Source organism: Lentinus tigrinus (genome assembly GCF_003813185.1).
Source record: "Lentinus tigrinus ALCF2SS1-7 unplaced genomic scaffold L226scaffold_28, whole genome shotgun sequence".
Taxonomy (NCBI): Eukaryota; Fungi; Basidiomycota; class Agaricomycetes; order Polyporales; family Polyporaceae; genus Lentinus; species Lentinus tigrinus.
This window is the reverse complement of record NW_027137937.1, coordinates 82713-102176: the sequence shown is the minus strand read 5'-3', so window position 1 is coordinate 102176 and position 19464 is coordinate 82713. Positions and strand designations below refer to the sequence as shown.

General features: G+C 56.8%; 6 protein-coding genes and 1 non-coding gene across 7 annotated transcripts; 5 read left to right on the top strand and 2 right to left on the bottom strand.

Annotated features, from left to right (window-relative positions):
* Positions 1-718: 718 nt before the first annotated feature.
* L226DRAFT_547257 (uncharacterized protein) lies at positions 719-1393 on the top strand (the record flags this gene model as incomplete). Its single annotated transcript, XM_067682485.1, has 4 exons — positions 719-735; positions 820-847; positions 906-1010; positions 1301-1393. 4 exons carry the CDS (start codon positions 719-721, stop codon positions 1391-1393), a joined length of 243 nt encoding a protein of 80 aa, XP_067532145.1.
* A 4153-nt stretch (positions 1394-5546) lies between these two features.
* L226DRAFT_t212 lies at positions 5547-5657 on the top strand. The gene has a single exon. It is a non-coding gene; the product is annotated as a tRNA-Ser (tRNA).
* A 144-nt stretch (positions 5658-5801) lies between these two features.
* On the bottom strand, positions 5802-8404 carry L226DRAFT_170485 (acid phosphatase). The gene is made up of 7 exons (XM_067672620.1): positions 7820-8404; positions 7481-7489; positions 7252-7421; positions 7080-7204; positions 6966-7027; positions 6640-6917; positions 5802-6586 (listed from the first exon to the last, which is right to left on the bottom strand). Exons 1-7 carry the CDS (start codon positions 8186-8188, stop codon positions 6046-6048), a joined length of 1554 nt encoding a protein of 517 aa, XP_067532144.1. The 5' UTR covers positions 8189-8404; the 3' UTR covers positions 5802-6045.
* A 289-nt stretch (positions 8405-8693) lies between these two features.
* L226DRAFT_468208 (uncharacterized protein) lies at positions 8694-9370 on the bottom strand (the record flags this gene model as incomplete). The annotated part of the gene is made up of 2 exons (XM_067676125.1): positions 8694-8779; positions 8839-9370. The coding sequence occupies 2 exons, from the start codon at positions 9368-9370 to the stop codon at positions 8694-8696; spliced, it is 618 nt and encodes a 205-aa protein (XP_067532143.1).
* Positions 9371-10716: 1346 nt separating this feature from the next.
* On the top strand, positions 10717-14702 carry L226DRAFT_537842 (glycoside hydrolase). The gene is made up of 17 exons (XM_067681385.1): positions 10717-10974; positions 11052-11170; positions 11223-11456; positions 11515-11853; positions 11907-12051; positions 12109-12264; positions 12324-12479; positions 12543-12569; positions 12624-12846; positions 12917-13096; positions 13153-13246; positions 13307-13378; positions 13446-13517; positions 13579-13614; positions 13670-14301; positions 14351-14583; positions 14638-14702. The coding sequence occupies exons 1-15, from the start codon at positions 10779-10781 to the stop codon at positions 14270-14272; spliced, it is 2652 nt and encodes an 883-aa protein (XP_067532142.1). The 5' UTR covers positions 10717-10778; the 3' UTR covers positions 14273-14301; positions 14351-14583; positions 14638-14702.
* Positions 14703-15179: 477 nt separating this feature from the next.
* On the top strand, positions 15180-17158 carry L226DRAFT_512835 (MFS general substrate transporter). Its single transcript, XM_067678352.1, has 6 exons — positions 15180-15733; positions 15792-15955; positions 16010-16098; positions 16159-16386; positions 16451-16826; positions 16886-17158. The coding sequence occupies exons 1-6, from the start codon at positions 15404-15406 to the stop codon at positions 17043-17045; spliced, it is 1347 nt and encodes a 448-aa protein (XP_067532141.1). The 5' UTR covers positions 15180-15403; the 3' UTR covers positions 17046-17158.
* A 155-nt stretch (positions 17159-17313) lies between these two features.
* On the top strand, positions 17314-19430 carry L226DRAFT_537840 (uncharacterized protein). Its single transcript, XM_067681384.1, has 4 exons — positions 17314-17493; positions 17552-17561; positions 17621-19320; positions 19373-19430. Exons 1-3 carry the CDS (start codon positions 17384-17386, stop codon positions 18998-19000), a joined length of 1500 nt encoding a protein of 499 aa, XP_067532140.1. The 5' UTR covers positions 17314-17383; the 3' UTR covers positions 19001-19320; positions 19373-19430.
* Positions 19431-19464: the final 34 nt, after the last annotated feature.

The window sequence follows — 19464 nt, the reverse complement described above, 5'->3', positions numbered from 1 at the left end:
TGAGGCACTGTTGGCTAGGCTAGTCGTCCTTGGTACATCATAGCGCTTCACGCCATAGCCACAGCGTTCCGGATGAATGAGAACTGTAAGTGTATGTACTTAACGGGCGCGTTCGTGCGCTCGGCATGGAACTGAATGAATGCCGGATATTATTATGATGCCAGGAGGAGCATCATGGCTGAATCTCACGATCTCAGCGGCAGCGTGTGTCACTTTCCTTCTTCGCGAAATCTGACCCTGCGAGTGGGGGGTCCGCCGGCTCGGGGCAGAGCTGGGACGCGCGTGAGGGCGACTAGGACGCCTTAGTGCTACCAGATACTACCCCGTGCTGTGATACGTATGCGTGTTATATCCTTAGCCTGACATGTCGAAGCAGCATCGCTGAGTCCGACCCCGAATCCGAATCCGAGCCCCGACGGGGGTATGCGCGCGAGCGCTTGGCGTCCTCGCATAAAGCCACAGATCAGTCTGCCCCTTCTGTGACTCACCCCGCCAGCCTTTGTTGCCGTCCTGCCACTTATAAGCCCGCTCTTGGTCTCATACCACCCATCGTCTTGTCCCATACCACTCTCACCCCCGCCCCAGGCAGCACACAACCCATCCGCCCCGTCCTCCGTCCTCCGTCGAGCACCCCGACGACCCTATCCTCCTACCCTCGCGCGCATTCGCATACCCCTCCAACCACCACCAACCACAACAACCACAACAAAGAACAGGCATGTGCCAACGAATTGCGTACGTCCCCGTCATCGCGCGCCCCGTCCTCCGTCCGCGCGGGCATGGAACACGAACCTGACCGCGGATCTGCCACTCGCACAGCGAAGGGACGCGGTGGTCCAAGTGTGGGGTAAGTCTTCGCGCCTTCACCCTCACCCGCGGGTCAGCTGAGCGTGCCCTCTCCACAGCACTTCCAGCGTCACCTCGTCGTCGCCATCATGGACTGCAACTCGCACAAGTGCGAGCGCAGCTACCTCCACCCAAAAGGATGCCGCGACGCGGCTTGCATCAAGGTATGTTCCCCCCTAGTTCGCGTTCGTGTTCGCGTTTCCATTCCGCGCTTCCCGATCCTCCTACTCCCACTCCTCCGACCTCACGGGCGCGCAACGACATGCGCAGGGGACGTTGACGTCGTCGGCGGATGCGGATATGGCCACGGGCTAGTTGCGCGCTCCGTTCCGAGGCCACATGCGTCCGCGTCCTCCGCCCACACGCGCCCCCCTCGCAGTCCGCTTCACGTGTCCACCTTCGTCATGCACAGTGTCAAGGACCACGCGCTGACCCAAGACGTCTCTCTCCCCAGAACTTTGGGCCGGACATCCAGAAAGACATCGACACCGTCAAAGACGACTGCTTCCAGTGTCGCGCTGCCGCGGCCCGTCGAGTGCCCACATGAGTGCGAGCACCCGGGGCCTTGGCCCCTAGAGCAGTGGCGGCGGCGAACCTGAACCGCGTCTCGCCCCCGCCCTCGAATACCGTGAATGCGAACGTGGACATCAGATACCACGCGCGCGGGGCGCGCCCCACGTCCACGTCTCTTTCTCGCACCCCACCCAGTACTCGGGCTCCGAATATGGATGCCCATGACCCCCTCCCCCGCCTTGCCCGGATCATACACCCCTCCCTTCCTCCCCCGTTACCACTGCTTCCCCCCACCCCAGTTCCAGCCCCATTCTGAGTACCCCAGTATCCGGTCTGCTGATCCCCGCTGTATTCCCGGTCTCCTCTCCTCTCCTCTGCACCCCACGCCGCACGGACACGCATGCATACGTATAGCTAATCCGCCTAGTACTGTCACTGTCTGTCGCTGTCTGCTGCTGCTGCTGCTTTTTTCTGTTCTCGGTTTTTCGTTCTTGGCATCTCCTTTCTCTCTTTCTCTCTCTCTCTTTTCCTTTCTTGTCTCTATCTCTCTATCTCTCTGTCTCTATCTCCATCTGCACCGTATGTACGCTCTCATCTGTTTACTGTATGACTAGCCGCATCCCTCTGTCTATAGTCCGCGCCGCAATGCAATGCAATCAAGTGATTTGGGCATGATAGCTCTGCTTGCAGTCGTCCTCCGAAGGCCTCCGAGCTCCTCGCATCCGATCCGAGTTCGCTTCCGCACCGTGTAAGTAGTGGTCATGGCAATCGTCATTATTGCATTATTGTCATTGTACGTGCACGCACACTTTCCAATAAGTATTGGGCAAGCCCCTGTCGAATAAAGAGGACGCCACTTCCGTCACCCACATCATCCATTGCCAAAGCACGCACGAGCTCGCTGCGAGCTGGTCATGACACCCTTGCCCTCCTCGATCACGATGTGCTACTGGATCCCGTCGCAAAACCGGCTGGTTGGTGGGGCGCTACCAGTCAGCGGGGTCGATGACGAAGCTAAGTGAGACGTACTGCAGCCACCAGTGTCTGCAAGTACTGTACTCTGCTGTACTGTAACTAAGTATGTAGGAGGATCCCAGCAAGTTGAACACGAGAAGGCACGTAACGCGGGTCAGCAGACCCAACAAGCAGGCGTGTGCCGAACGAGAAGCAGCAACGGCTATTAGAGGCCTCTTGCACGATGGCCGGTGGCACCATGGCACCATGGGACGACGGGAACGATGGGACGTCGTGCGAGTGCCGGCACCGTTTTGTCCGCGGCGGGGGGTCATGGGTCGAGGGAGCGTGCGCTCTGCCGGGATGTGGCCCCCAGAGCTATAGCTGTATGAACGAGCTGAATTCCGCTCGCGCCATCAACACGCACCAACGGGGACATGGGAGAAGGGGTGTACATACATGAATGGCCACCCTAGAAGCACACCTCCACCTCCACATCGACGTCTAATGGGTACACGTAGATGAGATGAGCAGATGAGTAGATGAGTAGATGAGTAGATGAGGACCCTCGAATACGCCGGACGGTACCTGCGGACAGATGAAACTTGGCAATGGATCAACTGACCAGGTGCCCAATAACGCGTAACGTACTGGGCACCCTCGAACGGCTCCGGGCGAAGCCGGAGACAAGCACTGTACCTGTACATACATATGCTGCGCCGAGCTGCAGCTGCAGCTGTACGTGTGGTAGCGCAAGATGCTCGTGCTGTGTGCCATCCATCAGAAGCGTCAGCTACGCATGCAATGGTGGAAGGACCGAAGGCAGGCGGAGTGCCAAACCGCGCAATATAATTGGCATATGTTGTGAGATCTTGCGAGCTTCGAGCTTGAGAGCGGCGCCCCCGGTGGGTCGGCGAAGACCTGCCAGGGTGTCGCCGCTGCTCTGAACCTTCTCCAGCTCGAGGACTCGAGTGTACTCGTATTCGGGACTCTTCGTGAAGATTTCTCTGAGGCGGGAGGCGCCGTCACCTGAATCCTCGAGGCTCGCGACGTCGCGAGCGGCTCAGCGCAACTGGCACACAGGCAGGCTTCTCGGGAACATTGGTGGACAACTGGACATCGACGCATGGGAGCAGAAGCACGGCCGGCGCTTGCACACGAGAGAAGTTGAACGTGGAAGAACGGACGGCGGAAGGCCACCGAATTTCTCGATGCAGCCGTGCATCGACACCATGAGCATGAGTTCGCGATAACGACTCGGAGTCGGATAACGCGAGACGTTGCCACTGCTGCCATGTTGCTGCCTCTGGCGCGATAAGTAGTGAACGCGGCTTCCCGAGACTGCCCGTGTCCGAGTCGTGCGATCAGAGTCGTGCAGTGGTACCAATGGTAAGCGGATGGGGCAATAGCGCTACGCATTACGTAGCTGGTGCTCGGACGCCCCGATCATCCTGGCAGTACGTACGCCCTCCCGAGCGAAGCTGCGATAACCATTGGCCGCAATCTGCGTTCCGGCAGTTGTCTTCCCTCGTCCGAGGTCTCCCTCGCCACGGGTCGCCACGAGCTCGTTCGGCCGTGAACACTGATCGTCGAAGTTCCCGGCATCCAGCCTTGCCACCGTCGGACCACTGTTGATAAGCACACACCTCCCCTTTCAAGGAACGCACCTTTGGACCGTAAGTGCATTCCGCCAGCACTCTTGGCGTGCAATGCGCACTACTGTGGCGGAGGACCTCGGTATCCTCCCCCAGTCCTCTTGACTTGCAGCTTCGACCTAAGGCCGCATGCTTCGCGTTCTGTGCGCGTCGTGGTCGTCCGGTGATACGCTCAAGCGCCTATGCTGAATAGTAGGCTGTAGCAGATAGCGGCGACACTTGAGCGTCGGAACCCCACACATTCATGCGTTCACTTCTGGTGTTTCGCCTTCCCTTCGCCCGGAGCGCGTGCGGCGTCGTGACCTTGACGCCTGACGCCTAACGCGAGAATACGTCAAGATAGCGGGGAACCAGGGACGGGAGAGAAAGGAACGCACTTCGACATCCATACACGTCATCAGGGCCCGCGGCCACAAAGCCAGCAGCTTGGACGACGCTTACTTACCGAACCACATTCATCACGCCGACCATTCCCATTCAGCGGGTAAGCATTCGCAACAATCCGCAATCCACAGATTCGCCCGGCTGATCGTCTGCGAACGCAATCTAGCCGCGATCTATCGCCTTGAGCCTTGGCGAGGCAGGTGGGAGGAACGAGGAGGAGCGATGCGGATCCGATAGAGAGACGCACGGAGAAGGCCTTGCATGAGGTAATTGGGCGAGAAGGCGTGGAGGAGAGATTGCACGACAGTCTCCGTATCGGCGGGTCGTCGACCACGAGCAACTGGGTAACTGGCGGTAACTGGGTGAGAGACGGTAAGCGGGACGTAAGGAGAGCGTAAGAGAAGCCAGTATCTGATACATCCTCCAAAGGCGGACGCGCGTGTTGCGTCGGCACAGAACGCCTCTGCGACGGCTTGGATCGTGCAGACTCCGTGCGACTGGATGAGATAGAGGACAGGAGCAAGCAGGCCTGCAGAATCAGCCAAATTTCGACTGCGACGGCAAGCGATTACGTACGGACTTGGGGAAACATGGAGTAGTTCGTTGTATCCGAGTTGCAGCTAGAGCTCGCACAGGGCTTATGGAGGCTTTCAGTATTTGTTCAATTATCAAAAATTGTAAGTGGTTCATGACGTGGTATCAGGGGGCACGCCTCAGGTATCTTCGCGACGCTGTCGCCCATCATACATAGTGCGAGCCTGAATGCCGTCCAGTGGAATTAGTACTGTGTCAATGCGCGTATGTCCAGCTAGACCAAGTTTACAAGAAGAGTCAACAAGCAGCTTGCTGCAGCTCGACGGACGTTGAAGCAATTGAAGTAGTATATAGCGCACTCACTTTTTCATTCCAAATCCATTATCTTCCTCCCTCCGGAATCTCCGTCTGCGTAGTGGTTGGTATCACGGAGTAGACAATGCCTACCATCATGTAAGGAGCGTCGGAAGAGTGATAGTATTCGAAAAATCGTAGTGTCAGAATGCCGGGTAGATGGCTGTCGCGTCAAGACCTGCGGACGACCATCGTCTGCCCCTAAAACCGGGTGACAGTGACAGCACATGACCCGTGACCACACGCGTCGCGGGACGCGCCAGCATTGTGGCGTCTCATGTTGCAATCGTTTCCATCACTCGCAACGTCAGCTTGCCGGAGTGGTTAACGGGATCGCCTGCTATGCTGTCTCAGCGCTTCAGCATCCAGACTAGCGGTTGTGCTTTGCACGCGAGTGTTCGAATCGCTCAGCTGACGACCTTTTGCCTGCATATCCTAGAGTCTTTAGGGGCCATGTAGGTTAACCTTCTGTCATGCGCAGACGGTCTGATGACCGGGGAATACGACACGGGTCCTTTTGTCTTGGCCATCTCAGAATTTGGATGACAGGCCAGTCTAGCAGTGAGAGAATTCAGAACGTTGTTGGCACGGGATGACAATAAACAGTAGTGCGAATACAACACGAGGTCGAGATCGAGAGAGTAGCTAGATTAAACAACAGACAGCAGCAGCAGAAGATCGGAACACAAAACAAATCGTATACGAGTTGTGAGCGCGTGAGCCTAGATCGTGGTACCCAAAGGAAAACCCGAAACCTCCTCCCGAACAACTCACCCCTCAGGCCTCAGGCCTCAGCACTCAGTACTCAGTTGTAGCACTTCTCAAAGTCCCCATCACCGCTCCTCCTCGCATAGCCCTGACTCCTCACAAAGTCATCGAGCTTGCACATCCTGTCCTCTCCAGCCCCGCAGAACTCGAGCGGCTGCACCTCGTCGTTCACAAGGATGCGCACATACTTGTCCTCCTTCCCGTCCCGCACGCACGTCATGCGCTCCGTGACCATCCGCGACGAGAACGGCACCATGCGCGACGCGACCCACGTCCTTGCCTCCCTCTCCTTCATGTGCGCGAACGGGGCGTTCCACCGGGATGCATCCTCGGCAGAGAAGGCGTCCTCGGGCATGTTGCGCGGGTCTAGCGGCTCCGAGACGTTGAACAGCCCGAGCGCGGCGTACACGGCGACCATCAGGTTCTCGTGCGTAAAGTCCGCGTAGATCTTCTTGCCGAGTGGGAACTCGAGCGACGAGTTGTGCGTGGTGTGGTCTTGCACGGGCTCGTCCGTCAGACGCGCCAGCAGCTCGTTCACGTAGCCCACGCCCTGGATCGCCCCGAGCGGGTTCCCGTGCCTGTCGTCGTCAATGTCAGTTAGCTGTAACGTTGGGACGAGCACCACACGTACCCGGTCTTGTAGTACTTCTCGAGGTCTCCGTAGTACTCGAACGCGTGGAAGTCCTCCTCCTTGAACATGGCGCAGAACGGGCTCATCGTCTCCTTTGCGACCGACTCGAACGGACACATCGCCAGCAGGTGGAACACGTGCGTCTCGTTCAGCTTGGCACCGGGGGCAGCCTTGTTCAGCCGTGCAGCGATGGGCGGGCCGAAGATCGACAACCAGATGCCAATCTCGCGCGACCCGTCCTCGGCGTTCGGGCAGTCTTGATTGAGCGTGTTGTTGTACTGCGTGAGCGTAAGTAACGATCGCGGGGATGTGCAGGCACGAGGTACCTCTTCCGATATGATGGTGTTCAGGTAGGGCTGGTACCGCTGATGACTTGCTGCAGCGAAGCCTGTGTGGGTTAAGTCTAGGAAGTACGCGGATGGGGCTCAATTTCGGCTCACCGACAGTCCAGTTCGTCGCAGTGGAAATGACCCTCGGAGCTCCCGCCGCGCGTACGTACGGGATCTCCGTCGGGCTCACCAGGTTCGCGTACCGCTTGAACGCGATCTCTCCGGATTCGAACGACCTGCTGGCGTGTAAGTACAATTCCTCGAACACGACGAACACACGTACTGGGCGGCACCGAACGGAACGAGGTCGTCCGCTCCGAGTTCATACTCGTAGTCCTCCAGGAATTTCAGGCGCTTGTCGGAGAACTTCTCCGCTGAAGAGATATGCTCGACCGCCCTGCTATACAGCTCGCCGTCGTCGGAGTTTGGGTATCTTGCGCCGTGGCGCTGGAGCTGTCGTGTGTCGATTTGATGAGGGGGAGGATGGTTACTGATAGAGACGCGCAACTCACGATATGGACCTGAAGGAGGGAATGAAATGATCAGTCTGACTGGTCCATCAAAGACGACGTTCACTTGGAAAGTGTGCAGAAAAGTGCAGTATATGCATCTGCTCAAGGGAAGGAGGCTCAACATGGGAAGCATGCGGGAGACAGGGCCGCAAGGCTCTCCCTCCAAGATTGCAGCAGCAACGCCGGCCAGAACGATCAACTCATCGTCGCGACTCCGCTGCGCAGAGTGGTGGCAATTGCTGCGTCAAATCTGGTAACACAACCATTCTCCCAGGGCAACTTCCCCCGCTCGTGCCCGCCGCTCCTCGACGCCTCCTGCGAGCCAGCACGATTACTCACCTGATTAATCTCACAGCCCGCAGGCGGCGCAGAGTACTCATCGAGCGGATGCCACGGGGAGTACTGCGCCCAGCTCGTCTGCAGCGCCTTGGGCACACCCAGCGGGGGCGTCCGGTGTCTCGCTGTTTCCGTGTCCAGCGCAAGTCTTCCGCGGGTTGCATCGGCCCAGTGCTCGAGGTGCCATGGCCATGTCCACGCGACGTACGCAGCGAACACGAGGAGGGTGACGGTGGTCCGTATGCAGTTGTTCGTGACGCACGAGCGACGCGTCGTGCCCGTGTGGTCGATCGGGACAGCGTCGGAGGAGGTGGAGGCGTGTATCGCTGCCGTCGGGAGCGCAGGGAGGGATTTGCTCGACGGGCGGGTCATCGGCGGAGGTTATGGGTATCTAGAGGATGAGGGAGATAGCAAAGAGGCGAAAGAGAGGATGAGGGCATGACGAGTATAAGAACTCGTCGCCGTGCGTCTTGGAGCGCGAATGGGCGAGGACAAGCGTGTGATGTCACTCGCCTGCACAGCGGGCGCCCATGGGCACCGGGAGGCACGGGCCGGGTGGACGACGACTTTCGAGGTACTCCCGGCTTAGCCTGCACGCTCATCTTGGTGTGTGTTGTGGGGATGAAATAAAATTTGCAAGAAGACGGAGGAGATATAGATACACCTTGGCCAGAAGAGACGGACTGAACAAAATGAAGACATGCGGGACACACGGAGGAACGTGCGAACGAAGTTATATGGTAGCAACGCGATGAAGGTGACGATGCACTCACGGGCAGGATACACGATACGATGAGGATACAGGATGGAGGCGACAAGAGGAGGGGGAAATGAAGACATGTGCGAGCAGACAAAGAGGAACGTGCGAGCAGCAGGCTCAGATCATCGCCGCACTCGTCGACGGCGCGTACGGATCGAAAGGCACGGACCGCGGAGGCTTCGCAACACGCTTCTTCGTCTTGCCTGCGGATATGACAATCGATCAGTACAATTGCACCCAGCAGACAACAGCAAGCACTCACGAGCACGACGCTTGGGTGCAGGTACGAGCTGCGAGATCTGGTGCTCCCACTCCTCGCACCGCGAAATCAAGTCCTCGCACTCCGCAGACAACAGGTCCGCCCGCTCGCGCAGCGCCAGCAGGGATCCGCACGACAGACATGTGCACCCGGGATCGTCGTAGCCCATCGTTGCGCGCCACATCGCCCTCTGGTAGTCCCCGCGCAGCTGCTCGACCTCCACGCTGTACATCTTCCCACCTGGCGCACACGGGGTGGTGTCGGAGCGTGCGTTCGGGGAGGGCTTCTGTGTCTTTGCCTTTGTCTTTGTCTTCGACGTGCGCGCGGGGGGTGGGGCCATGGGGTACTTGTCCATGGCACGCTCGAAGGAGACGAGCGCGGACCGTGCGATGGCTTCGGTTACTGCAATAGATGCACCGTCGGGGAGTTCGCAGGCCATGACCCGCTTGAGGTAAGCTGCAAAGACGTTGGGAATGTCGAGCGCCTGCCCGCACTCGATCACTTCGGTGATCGCGTAGTCGAGATTGGAGTGCATTGAGCTTTGAATGTATATGTAGTAGGATAGGAATCGGAGATGAGTTGGGCGAGATGGAAGTTGGGTGTGTAGAGCGAACACTGCGGTAGTAGCAGCAAGTAGAAGAAGGTTGACCTGTATGGGATAGCCGCAGCAGCGGGAGATATAGTCGCGAGAAGGACAAAGGCGATTGGGATCGGCAGATCCGGGACAAAGCCCGTTGACGCCACGAGGCTGTTAGCTGACTTGCTCACTGCAGCAGAATACTGCATCAATGTCTGCGAGGTAGAGGGAACGGACGCTTGATATAGTTCCCAAGCTCTGGTGGCCCGACAGTGGGAAAATTGCCGGTGGCCCGAACGTCGCTGGTCCCAACGGCGTTGAACATAGGGCAAGTCCTAGCAGACGGTGTCAAGTAAGTATATTTATTGAGTCTGCAAGCATTCGTGTTTCAGTAGCATAAGCAGTTGCTGGTGGGGTCGGAGTGTATGAGGGTCGAATTGGCAAGTCAACGCCTCCAAGTTCGTTATGAGCTGGCGATGAATATTGATATGTCGGTACAGTAGAACAGCATCGAGCCGGGATAGAAAGGCAACATAGTCAAATTTGAGTGGCTGTCCTAGTTATTGTCGTCGTTGTGGTCCGCGATGTCGAGAGAGCAGTTGTCGACGTCGTACGGCGAACATTGCGGTCCGCCGCCAAGCTTCCGGCTAATATTCTGTGGTCACGGGACCGTATATTAGCGCTGGATATAAGACAAAGTCTGAAGCGCCAGCAGAGTTTTCTTCAACATCGAAATTACCTCCCAGACAAATTGGCTCGTTGACCTCGCTCCTCCTCGTTGACGACGCCTCATCCCCTGGGTAGAAGGATTTCCTCAGCCCACGTCGTTTACGCGGCGGCGTGGGCAGCGATTCGTCTGCGGACTATGTCAAGGACGCGTCGAGAGCGGGGGAAGACATGCCGACGCGTTGGAGAGGCAGAGTTGGAGTTGGAAGGCGCGATGGGCGAGCAGAGAAGGGCAATGGCGATGTCTGACGTGTAACATGTATTCAGCGTTGGTGGGCAATCTAGTGAGTTAGTCCCAGTCTATGTTGTTGCGATGTTCGTCTTTTTGGTCCAGTCCAAGTACACCCCAAGATCCCTTCGCCAAGCACACTCGTGGCTCGACCACCGCACGGTGCAAGCTAGGTGTATGATTGTCTTTGTGATTGTGCACTATGAGGTTACCCCTGTGGCTTTGCAAGACTCGCGCTGATTCCGTACGAAACGCCTCCCATCTCGCGGTCCGACCAGCCCGTCGATAAGGGTCCCGTGCCGGGCGATGGCTGATGAGACTAGGTACTTATAAGTGCCCAGTTCGAAAGCATTGACGCAAACTAGCAGCCTGTCGAGCAACCTCTCCAGTTGCTTGCAGCGCATGTACAAGATGGCGGCCATCGTCACCCCGATCTCGCAGAATTGGCACTGGAAGCAGCGCGACGCGTCGGTTGCCTCTGTGCTCGATGAGGTCAACTCCTCCTGGTCGCCCGCTACGTCCTTCCCATCCGAGGTGCATGTGGAACTGCTCAAGGCTGGCCGCATCCCTGATCCGTTCATTGGATTCAACGAGCATGACGTGCAATGTGAGTATTCGCTGTTGTTCTGCCCCAGACAGGCGTGTCCGCCTATCTAGCTGAGAGGTTAACCATGACGATCATAGGGATCGGCGACAGCGAGTGGCTATACTTGACGAAGTTCGGCCTTCCTGGGCAGGATCGGAGCTTCAAGTTTGCGGAGCTGCTCTTCGAGGGCCTAGACACCCTCTGCGATGTGTATCTTGTAGGTAATGCCTGTTGGGGCATTCATTGTCCACTTATCCGCTGTGCGACAGAACGGAAAGAAGATCCTCTACGCAGACAATATGTTTCGCACTTGGAAGGTGGCTCTCTCCGGAGAAGACCTACGGGATGCAGACAACGTCCTCTTTCTCCACTTCCAGTCCGCCAAAAAGCTCGCGAAGGAGCTGGAGAAGCAGTTCGGCCGCGTCCGCGCCGGATCCACGAATCTCGGCGATCCTAGTCGCGTATACGTGCGGAAAGCACAGTATGGATGGCGATGGGACTGGGTACGTTCGGCCGCCATCGTCGCCGTTGCGCTTTGTTGTCTGACTAGCGACTGTGCAGGGTCCTGAATTGATGACCTGCGGACCATACCGCGCGATTTCACTAATCACCTATAATGCTCACATCGAGAGCGCGAACACCCGCGCTCATGTCTCGGCTGCCCCTGCCCTCTCCCGTTCCCTGAAAGTGGACTTAAGCGTTGCTGGAGAAGCTTCTGCTGCAAAGGGTGCCAAGGTCGTTCTCAAGCAGCTTGACGGTACCGCAGTTCGCGAGGAGAAGGTCCAACAAGTCGGCAAAGAGATCGTGAACTGGGACTTGGAGGGCAAAGTCGACCTGTGGTGGCCGGTGGGTTATGGTAGTCAGACGTTGTATAACGTTGAGATCAGTTTGCTGGGCGAGGTAAGTCGTCCGAAAAGACATGCTTCGGCGAGACTTCTTCACTTTTTCGACAGGGCGACGTGGTACTCGACACCGTCGCCAAGAGAATTGGGTTCCGGACTGTCGAGCTCATTCAGGAGCCGCTTGAGGAGGCCGACCGGTACGGGACGGGCACTACGTTCCTCTTCGAGGTCAACGGTGTCCGCATGTTCATGGGAGGTGCGCTTTCAAAGAGTTAATGACTTTCCGTGCCGCTCGATCCAATATAGTTCACAGGGTCTAACTGGATACCTGCGCACAACTTCCTCACTCAGTTGACGGTTGACAACTACCGTGCATGGCTGACACTCCTGCGCGACGGAAACCAGAACATGGTCCGACTGTGGGGCGGAGGTGTCTACGAGCCTGACGTTTTCTATGATATATGCGACGGTGCGTGCTGTCCTGGACATGATGCACTTCTGAGATCACACTGATTGTGGCATATGCAGAGCTCGGTGTTCTCGTGTGGCAAGACTTCCAGTTCGCATGCGGAGTGTACCCCGCGCACGAAGAGTTCGTGCAGAATGTCAAGCAGGAGGCGATAGACAATGTCAAGCGTCTCCGACACCATCCATCCATCGCGCTGTTCTGCGGCAACAACGAAGGTACGGTCCTCGTTCATTCCGCCCGCGCCGGGATGCATGTAGCATGTAGCTCACTTATGACAGATTATCAGATGGTCCTGCAGTGGGGAGGTACGGCGCACGCCGGAACTAGCCCGGCCTAACTGTTGACATCATCACCATCAGGTATCGCCGAACTACCAGCGCGCGTCTTGTACGAGGACGTCTTCCCCTCTGTCGTCGCGGAGCTGTGCGACCCGCCTATCCCCTACCACCGCGGATCGCCGTATGGTGGCAAGGGCTGGGATACGGCCGACCCGACGATCGGCGACGTGCACCAGTGGGACATCTGGGGCGGCAAAGAATGGCCGTGGCAGGAGTATCCGTTCCATGGCGGACGCTTTGTCAGGTATGCGGAGTCATATATGCCCCTCTTCCATCTGCTGCACGCCCAGTTCGCTCACATGTTCGGTGGATAGCGAGTTTGGGATCCCGGCGTTCCCGGACGTTAAGACCGTCGACTATTGGCTCGACGGGAACGTGAAGGACCGCTGGGCTCAGTCCAAGTCGATGGCTCAGCATGATAGAGCGGGTGCGCATGAGCGGCGCTTTGCGATTGTCATGAACGAGAACTTCAGGTTGACGAGTGAACTTGAGACGTGCGTCGATGTCCTGTTGTACGGGTTAATCCGAGGTTCAATTCACTTTGTGACAGGCACATCTACAACACGCAGATCATGCAGTCCGAGGCCGTCAGCCTCGCCTACAGGGCGTGGCGGCGGGAGTGGCGAGGCAAGGGGAAACAATTCGTGAGTAGCCAGCCATACGTGTTTCGCTTTCGTGTCGATCATTGCTCACGATGCGTCTAGAATGCCGGTGTTCTGGTGTGGCAACTGAACGACTGCTGGCCTGTCGTCTCCTGGGCCATCGCGGACTTCTTCGTGAGTGCCAAGAAGAAGCTGTTCTTCCCTTGTCTTCGAGGCTGACGCCCTGATGTCGTATTGACAGCTCCGTGCGAAACCCGTGTACTACACTATCGCGAGGGAGTTAAAGCCGATCTCGGTCGGAGCCTTCAGAACTGTGAGTGAAATCAGAAAGGCTGTCGCTACCTTGTCTGGCCACTGACCTAGCATCGCGGCAGGTGACGCAAAACAGGGAGAACGACCGCCCGAAGCAGGTACGTCGAAACCATATTGGTTCTTTGGATCGCCAAGCCTAAGCAGCAGCCGCAGTTTTACGAGTTCGGCGCGTTCCGCTCCGTGTCCGCGAACATCGATGTATGGGGTCAGAACAGCGCCCTCGAGCCGCGCAAGGTCCGCCTCGAGCTCTCGTTCGTCGATCTATACTCGGACTGGACAGAGTCGAAGACGCTGGACGCGACCCTGCTCCCGAACCAGTCGACGGAGCTCGTGTCCATGCGCGTGCCCGGTCCGCAGAAGCCGCAAGACCAGAACGCAGTGGATTCGTCGCACTCCGTCGTCGTCGGCGCCCGTCTTGTGGCCGCAGACTCTGGAGAAGTTCTCGCGCGCTACGCCGATTGGCCACAGCCCTTCCGCTTGGTCGACTTCCCGGACCCGAAGCTCGATGTGAAGGTTGAGGGCGAGAAGGTGACGGTGGCCGTGGAGAGGCCTGCCAAGGGCCTCTTCTTCACCGTGGACGAGGAAGGCGAGGGAGTGCTTGGGAAGCCCGAGGAGGTCAGATGGAGCGATAACGCCATTGATGTCTTCCCCGGGGACCCGCAGGTGCTCGAAGTGCGCGGTCTGGCGGGGAAGCGTGCCAAGCTGAGGGTGGCGTACATGGGCTCCGAGCATGGGAGCGTTGTCCATCAACAATGAAGTTCGGGGTATGGTAGTTAGTCGACATGGTGAGCCTTCTGATCTTGTGACACGAGGAGACATTGACTGTTTCGTAAGCGATAGTGTATTAGGTTCAGGTGAAATGGAGCTCGACTGTACGGATGTATTCTGCGAAGCCACTTGGTCGAGATACTTAGTCTGCTATTAAGGGGTAAGATTCGCCACATTTCCTGTGAGGTCTCGTTCTATTCGTCAAAGGAACACGGATTACTGTGTAAGCGTGGATGCTGCGGTGGGATTTCTGACGCGGAGGGTGGTCATGGCGTTGTGGCTTGACCTTCGAGTACTTGGTGAGTTGTTGGAGAGCTCTGGTTCTGTCCGTCATCGTTGATTGCCCTCCACAGAGGAGATATGATACAGCGCTCCTAACCGTTGACCACGGGATGTGCATAATCGATCTGTTCGATCTGTGGATGGCCATGAGAGGAGACCAGAACCATGCTGACCATTGGTATGACTCTAGCGCAGGGTCCATGCTATAGAACACTTGTTCGATACGCGTAATATCCGGGCTTCCAGATCCCGAGTGAGCTTGGAAGGCGCTGTGAACTGATAGGCGCCTCGTCAAATTCATTTCACTGTTCCACTCCTCCTCAACTTCGCCGGGATTTGGGGGTATCCCACAATTTCGTTCTGTAACGTGCGTTCCACACTTGGCACGTTGCATGGTTTCGGTGAGGCGAACCTCTGACCCATAAGTCTCTGCAGGGCTCCTCGGCTCGCCCACTACAGCCCCCGATGTCAAACAGTCCGTGGTTGACGGATAGGACTTGGCTTCTGTGCCAGCTGCCATATTCGCCCACCTATCGTGAGGAAAAGATTCCTTCGTTTCGCCACCATCGATGAGCGTTCTCCGTCGCAATATAGGCGTGCCGGCAGGGATGACAGGTGCGGTGCTTCTCCAGTCGTCTTGTCCGAGCTGACAACTACCCGGAGAAGGCGGACAGATGAAGCGTCTCCAAGGACGTGTCGCGTTCCCTGCACTCCCACGTCTGGGCGCATCGTCACGCAAAATACTTAAGGAGCCACACGCCGCACAGTGCACTTGCTACACTTACCGCTGCCGCGCACTGGACTAATACGCCGCTCTTCCTCCCCTCCTTGAGCTACATGGCGGATATCGAGAAGTCCGGAGACAGATCAATGGTCCAACACTCTCACGACGAGACCGACACAACAACATCGTGTGGAGGAGATGGGCGTACCTCATCAAGTAAAGCGCCTTCTCTCGCAGGAGCTCCGCTGCGGAGATGTCCGGACGGAGGATTGGATGCCTGGCTCACCGTGTTTGGAGCTTTCCTTGCGTTATTCTGCACATTTGGGCAGTTGAATGCGTTCGGGACGTTCCAGACATGGTATGCTGGACATCAGTTGCGCGAATTGCCGCCGTCTACAATATCGTGGATCGGTTCGCTGCAACTATGGATATTCTTCTTCTCTGTGAGGATATCGTAGCGCACACACTGTCGACCTCGTTCACTTACTCAGGAACGGAAAGGGCGGGTTCATAGGACGTTGGTTCGATGCTTACGGGCCACGAGTTATCATGATCCCTGGGACCCTCATCCTCGTCTTCAGCATCATGATGACGAGTCTTGCAACGCAATACTACCAATACATACTCGCCCAGGGGATCGTATTTGGTCTTGGGGTGGGCATGATGTGCGCACCTCTCACATGGCTACAGCTCGCCGAATGCCTGTTGACATCTTACAGTTTCTACCCATCACTGTCCGCAATATCCACACATTTCTCCAGGTATAGGGGAACGGCACTCGGTGTCGCGTTCACCGGATCTGGTGTCGGTGAGTCCTGGTTTGTCTCGCGCTGTGACGCCGTCCCGATATTGACATGCTCTGTCCTAGGCGGGGTGGTATATCCCATTATGTTCAAGCGGCTTTTCGACACAGTAGGGTTCGCATGGGCGGTCCGGATATCTGGCTTCATCTCCCTTGTTTGCTGCGTGGTGGCTATCTGCACAGTCACGAGCTTCCAGCCGCCTGTACGACGGGAAGGGCCGTGGCTTGACATCAAACACTTCCGCGATGTTCCCTTCATGCTCGTCGTCTCGGGGAGCATCTTCATATGCTTAGGTGAGTGGATTCAGAACTGTAATTGCACTGGAATGACGAATGCTAACTTCATGCGGTCCCGCAGGTCTCTTCATACCGTTCTTCTACATCGCGGACTACGCCGAAGCCCAGGGCCTGTCGGCGAACACGGCATTTTACATCCTCTCTGCCATGAACGGCGGAGGCATCGTCGGTCGCCTCGCCCCTCCACTGATCTCAGACGTCGTAGGACGCTTCAACGTGATTACGCCTTGCGCCTTCCTGCTGGGCCTCTCCGCTCTCGTCTTCTGGATCTTCGCAAAGTCTCTCGTCAGCATCCTCCTGTTCGCGATCTTGTACGGCTTCCTATCTGGCGCCTTCATTGCCATGCTCATCCCATGCGTCGCACAAATTTCCGAAGGGGAGAAGTTGAAGGAGATCGGGACCCGGATAGGGATGCTGTACAGCATGGTGTCGTTCGCGTGAGTGCATACCTTCCCTTCGAATCAATCTGCGATCGTTAATTCATGGATTCCTACAGCGCACTGGCTGGCGGACCTGCGGCAGGCGCGATCCTCAAGGCAAATCATGGCTCCTACAATGGGATGATCGTCCTATGTGGTGTCGCCAACATCGCAGGATCACTGCTGATCCTGTGGTCGAGATGTCGCATGTGCTCACGGCTCTTGGCGCGAGTCTGACCGTGATACCTCCACCGTACGATTCCATCTCCGAGACAATTGTGTGTATATCTTGTAGCATAGTTTCCTTCAAGTTGATCGGTGTAGAATGAAAGAACGCTTACCTCAGGCATCATAAAGTCCTCACTGCATCAAGCTGCCAGTTCATCACTGCGAGTAGTGATAAGTATTCCGTGCTTACTGGTTAATCGGAGTTTCAAATGAGCTACGTAGCGCTTCGAAATTGCCTTCCGAGTAGCCTGAGCCTTGGTCCTTCTAATCTCTCTCTCGCGAGCGACCATCCTCTCTTTTCCTCTGTTGAACGGAACGTGTCAACCTTGAGATCGACAGGATCAAACATGTCGGCACTGGACCACACGCCGCGCAATGCGCCCTCGATCCCGGAATTGTTGCGAGGAGTCGGCTCGAATCTGGAGGGGGAAGCCCTGACTTCGTCGTCGTCATCTAGGTATGAACCCTTGGAAGGTCTTTATATCTGTCTGTCGATTCTGAACGTTTGATATCAGAAAGGAACAAGTGAGCTGCTATACACCCGTTGCTGCCCATCCGGCTCTAATCTCCGTAAACTGTCGTAGTTATCTCGTGCCGAAGCAAACAACTTGGACATCCTGTCCAGACTGAGGAGCGCCATCAATACTTGTGCTCCCATCCATTCCCTCCCTGCAGAGATTATCACTACCATTCTTCATCACGTCATGGCGGACACTATCCCTCGCATTTGTCTCCCCATATCTTATCTCAATTCCGATTTCTTGAGAAGACAGCACTATTTGAAGCGTCTTGTCTTGGTCTGCAGGGCGTGGCGTGATCTGGTATTCAACTCTTCTCTCATCTGGTCCCACATTCTTGGCGGGTCACCCACGATGATAGACCTGTCAATCCAGCGATCCCGTTCTGCCCCTCTTTCCTTCTACCTCGTGGAAACGTATGCAAGAAGTTTCTGCATGAGCGATCGGATCCAAGAACATTGCGATCGGCTCCGAGGCCTCCACATAGACCGTAGGGAGTTTGTGCTCCCATGTGGTAGAGTTGTGTCCCCCTGGACCGAATTCAAAGCTCCCCGGCTCGAATGTTTCACGTGTATCGGGAAGGAGCCGTGGAAACATCCGCTTGAATCTCGTGTCGAGATGCAACAGCTGTTCATCGATCATGTCTCTTCTCTGAAGGCCCTCGCGCTGGTCGACCATGGACATTGGCTTCCGAGCAATTTGTTCCCTCGACTGACTCATCTGTACCTCTCTCCTACACTGTACGGTTTCACACCACTTCTCGTTCCCTGGCTGGACGGTCTCCTGGAAGTGCTATCCAACGCGCCGTTGGTCAAAATTTTGCACATCAGGCTCCCGAATCCGGAACTTGAACCTCCGGCGAGTCCTTCCTCACGGCGCTCTGTCAATCTCTTGCAATTGCGTGTGTTCACGCTGCAATCCCGGTCACCTCCTTTGGCTTGGTACATCCTCAGCCACCTCTCGATTCCTACAGATACCCTTGTGAGGTTTCACTGGAGATCAGTGATGCTTCCCAATAACGACAGGCCGACCATGCACACACTCTCTCCATACACGACTCTCGTGGTCTCGGTTATGAGTGTGCACATCACAGACGTTCTCCTGACGAACGCGTGCATCAATGCTGGACTTTGGGTCCAGCAGCTAGCCCAAAAGCCGGAATTGGCATGGCAGAGCTTCCTCTCGAACCTCCACACCACCTGTCCGCTCACCTCCGTGGAATGTATGCGGCTATACGCGGACGGATCGGATGTCATTCCCATCGCTGGCATTAGCTTTACCTCCGGTCGGCTCCGAACGCGGAAGATGAAGACTTTGGGCCCCTCATCACGGGCATTTGCGATGCTTTCGCGCGGGATGAGCCTCCCATCTGTCCGGCGTTGCGCCTGCTCTGTATCGAAGCATACATCAGCAGCGCGGACTTCGGGTGGGCGGAGTCGCTCTTGAATGTGGCCTCCAGGCGTGCTCGTGCGGGCTGCAAGCTTCAGCGGGTCGCGAGTGCGACTTCGCCAAGCTCACGAGGGAGGAGCTGCAAGCCTTGCTCACGGCGGAAGGTCGGGCCCTCTCGAGGCTGACGAAGTACGTCGATGAGGTGGAACTTCGCGCAGCCACAGACGTGCGGCTGGTTCAGTGTCAGTTCAGGATCGGTGAGCGGTGGGACTTGGAGGAGGCGGAGAGGTATTGGGAAGTACATGAACTCCCGGGCAAGCCCGCTTACGAGCTCGAGAGGGCGGACTGAGATGGTTAGTATTTGGAGTAAAATGTGGGTAAGCACCGAAAACACGTCCTCAATTGATTGCAACCTGACGTGTTGTTTAGATCCTCTACCTTGCACCATGGACCACTTAGTTTCCTTGAGTCGACTGGAGGTGCCGTCAATGTCACTCACTTTGTCCAATAATGTAACCTAC

Bases quoted from the DNA above. Each gene is read 5' to 3' on its own strand.
- L226DRAFT_170485 (XM_067672620.1), bottom strand. From the start codon at position 8,188: ATGACCCGCCCGTCGAGCAAATCCCTCCCTGCGCTCCCGACGGCAGCG. The intron at 7,205-7,251 runs GTACGTGTGTTC...ACACGCCAGCAG, and splicing joins GTTCCGTTCGGTGCCGCCCA to GTCGTTCGAATCCGGAGAGA. The intron at 6,587-6,639 runs GTACGTGTGGTG...TGACGACGACAG, and splicing joins GAGAAGTACTACAAGACCGG to GCACGGGAACCCGCTCGGGG.
- L226DRAFT_537842 (XM_067681385.1), top strand. From the start codon at position 10,779: ATGGCGGCCATCGTCACCCCGATCTCGCAGAATTGGCACTGGAAGCAG. The intron at 10,975-11,051 runs GTGAGTATTCGC...TGACGATCATAG, and splicing joins CAACGAGCATGACGTGCAAT to GGATCGGCGACAGCGAGTGG. The intron at 12,052-12,108 runs GTGCGCTTTCAA...TATAGTTCACAG, and splicing joins TGTCCGCATGTTCATGGGAG to GGTCTAACTGGATACCTGCG.
- L226DRAFT_512835 (XM_067678352.1), top strand. From the start codon at position 15,404: ATGGCGGATATCGAGAAGTCCGGAGACAGATCAATGGTCCAACACTCT. The intron at 15,956-16,009 runs GTGCGCACCTCT...GACATCTTACAG, and splicing joins GGTCTTGGGGTGGGCATGAT to TTTCTACCCATCACTGTCCG. The intron at 16,827-16,885 runs GTGAGTGCATAC...GGATTCCTACAG, and splicing joins TACAGCATGGTGTCGTTCGC to CGCACTGGCTGGCGGACCTG.
- L226DRAFT_537840 (XM_067681384.1), top strand. From the start codon at position 17,384: ATGTCGGCACTGGACCACACGCCGCGCAATGCGCCCTCGATCCCGGAA.